General features: G+C 68.6%; 1 protein-coding gene across 1 annotated transcript in view; it reads left to right on the top strand.

The window, feature by feature from the left end:
- Positions 1-2,819, top strand: part of DEF8 (differentially expressed in FDCP 8 homolog (mouse)) — a 5,937-nt gene that overhangs the window by 2,117 nt on the left and 1,001 nt on the right. Inside the window, exons 2-10 of the mRNA XM_010579692.1 lie at positions 65-147; positions 260-409; positions 492-633; positions 716-880; positions 1,253-1,380; positions 1,807-1,920; positions 2,203-2,283; positions 2,379-2,519; positions 2,631-2,781. Of these exons, the coding sequence (XP_010577994.1) occupies positions 65-147; positions 260-409; positions 492-633; positions 716-880; positions 1,253-1,380; positions 1,807-1,920; positions 2,203-2,283; positions 2,379-2,519; positions 2,631-2,781 (1,155 nt within the window). The remainder of the gene's footprint in view (positions 1-64; positions 148-259; positions 410-491; positions 634-715; positions 881-1,252; positions 1,381-1,806; positions 1,921-2,202; positions 2,284-2,378; positions 2,520-2,630; positions 2,782-2,819) is intronic.

Raw genomic sequence — 2,819 nt, 5'->3', positions numbered from 1 at the left:
CACGGCTGGGGTTCGGTGAGGGGTCCTAGCCCCCCCCCACTCCATGGCACTCCCCCCATTGCAGCCCGGCGGCCAGATCCGTCCCCGGGAGACCCCGAGGGCACCCTGGACCTGGGCCTGGCTGAGGACCACTTCTCCCGCCCCGTGGTGAGTGGGGTTGGAGGGGGGGGGAGCAGAAAACGGGGCTGGAGTTGGGGTTTTGTGGGGGGGAGTAGTGGGCCACCAGCCCACCCTCCTCTTCTTCCTCCCACTGCCGCAGGGCCTGATCCTGGCGTCGGACGTGCAGCAGCTGCGTCAGGCCATCGAGGAGTGCAAGCGGGCGATCCTGGCGCTGCCCGAGCACTCGGAGCGGCAGAAGGACGCCGTGGTGCGGCTCATCCACCTCCGCCTCAAGCTGCAGGAGCTGAAGGTGGGGCCGGGACCGGGGGTGTGGGGGTCTCTATGGGCGCGGGGGGGGAGGCGCGCTGACATCCCGCCCCCGCCTCGCACAGGACCCCGACGAGGATGAGCCCAACATCCGGGTGGTCCTGGAGCATCGCTTCTACAAGGAGAAGAGCAAGAGCGTGAAGCAGATGTGCGACAAGTGCAGCACCATCATCTGGGGCCTCATCCAGACCTGGTACACCTGCACAGGTGGGGCTGGGACCCCGTGTCCCCCTCCCTGTCCCCCCTCCCACCATGTCCCCGCACTGACGGCCGCCCGTCCCCATCCCAGGCTGCTACTACCGGTGCCACAGCAAGTGCCTGCCGCTGGTGAGCAAGGCTTGCGTGCGGGCCAAGGTCAGCCACCAGGCTGAGTACCAGCTCAGCATCTGCCCCGAGAGCGGGCTGGACAGCCAGGACTACCGCTGCGCCGAGTGCCGTGCCCCCGTCTCCCTCCGTAAGGCTGCGCCGCTGCGGCGTGGGGCTGGGGGGGATGTGTGTGGGGCTGGGGACCAGCGCTGGGGGGCTGTGGGGTGGGGGATGTGTGGGGCTCGGCTTTTTTGGGGGCTGCGTGGTGCTGGGGAGAGCTGCGGGTTGGTGCTCTGGGGGCTGTGTGGGGCTGGGAGCTCTGGGGTACTGGGGGAGGTTCAGGGCTGTGTGGGACTGGGCGGGGGGGGGCACAGCGCATGGGAAGGTGACGCTGGGGCCCCGCTGTGTCCCTGGGTGCTGCCGCGCGTTCCGTGGTGGGGTGCGTGGCGTGGGGCAAGCAGGGTGTGGCGCGGTGCCGGTACGTGTGCCAACGCCTGTGCCGGCGCGTGTGCCGCCGCAGGGGGGGTGCCCAGCGAGGCCCGGCAGTGCGACTACACCGGCCTCTACTACTGCAGCAGCTGCCACTGGAACGACCTGGCCGTCGTGCCCGCCCGCGCCATCCACAACTGGGACTTTGAGCCCCGCAAGGTGCCCCTGGCACGGGGTGGGGGCTTGGGGGTGCCCAGGGTCCTGGGTGGGGGGCTGTGTCCCTGGTCCTGGGAGTCCCTAGGGGCTGTGTCCCTGGTTGGAGGTCACTTAGGGTGCCATGTCCCTGGTCCTGGGGGTCCCTGGGGGCCATGACCCTGGTTGGAGATCACTTAGGGGCCCGTGTCCCTGGTTGGAGGTCACTTAGGGTGCCATGTCCCTGGTCCTGGGGGACCCTGGGGGCCATGAAACTGGCTGGAGGTCACTTGGGGGGCTGTGTCCCTGGGTAGTGGTCACTTGGGAAGGGCCGCGTCCCCAGGGCTGCATACCTGGGGATGGGATCCCAGGGCAGCAGTATGGAGGGTCCCTGAGGCCGTGGCGGTGGGGATGGCCCGGTGCCCGTGGGGTGACGGCGGCGCCGGCGGGCAGGTGTCACGCTGCAGCATGCGGTACCTGGCGCTGATGGTGTCGCGGCCCGTGCTGAAGCTGCGGGAGATCAACCCGCTGCTCTTCAACTACGTGGAGGAGCTGGTGGAGATCCGGGTGAGCATGGCCGGCAGGGTGAGCAGGATGGGCAGCATGGTGGAGGGAGCATGGGGTGACTGGGGAGGGAGATGGGGGTCCTGCAGCACCCGCAGAGGTTGGGATCAGGGCAGAGGGTGCTACGGGGCTGAGCTTGACCCAGCCTGACCTTGTCCCCATCATGTCCTCATCCTCATCCCATCCCATTCCCACGCTGTCCCTATCTCATCCCTGTCCTGTCCCTGTCACCACCCTTTTCCCTGTCTCGGTCCTGTCCCCATTCCCGTCCCGTGCCCCCCGCAGAAGCTGCGCCAGGACATCCTGCTGATGAAGCCCTACTTCATCACCTGCAAGGAGGCGATGGAGGCGCGGCTGCTGCTGCAGGTCAGGCCCTGCATCAGTGGCCGAACCGGGACTGGGGGGGAGACCCCAGGGGTGCTGGGACCGGGGGGCGGCGGTGACGGGCTGTCCGCCTGTAGCTGCAGGACCGGCAGCACTTTGTGGAGAACGACGAGATGTACTCGCTGCAGGACCTGATCGATATCGAAGCCGGGCGCCTGAGCTGCTCCCTGACGGAGATCCACACCCTTTTCGCCAAGCACATCAAGCTGGACTGCGAGGTGAGCCCTGACCCACGGCGCAGCTCCTGTGGGGCCAGCACCGTGGCGGGGGGGGGGCTGGCAGGGTCCCTGCCAGACACCATTGGGACCTTTTGCCTGCTCCTGCCCCAGCGGTGCCAGGCGAAAGGCTTCGTCTGTGAGCTCTGCAAGGAGGGCGACGTGCTCTTCCCCTTCGACAGCCACACTTCGGTCTGCACCGACTGCTCCGCCGTCTTCCACAGGTACGGCACGCACCGGCGATGGACGCTTCCCACCGGGCCCGGCAATGTGGCACCAGAGAGGCGGGGGGTCGGGGGGGGG

This window comes from Haliaeetus leucocephalus, unplaced genomic scaffold (genome assembly GCF_000737465.1).
Source record: "Haliaeetus leucocephalus isolate CR32 unplaced genomic scaffold, Haliaeetus_leucocephalus-4.0 Scaffold668, whole genome shotgun sequence".
Taxonomy (NCBI): Eukaryota; Metazoa; Chordata; class Aves; order Accipitriformes; family Accipitridae; genus Haliaeetus; species Haliaeetus leucocephalus.
The sequence above is the reverse complement of the archived record's forward strand: the minus strand, read 5'-3'. Positions and strand labels throughout refer to the sequence as shown.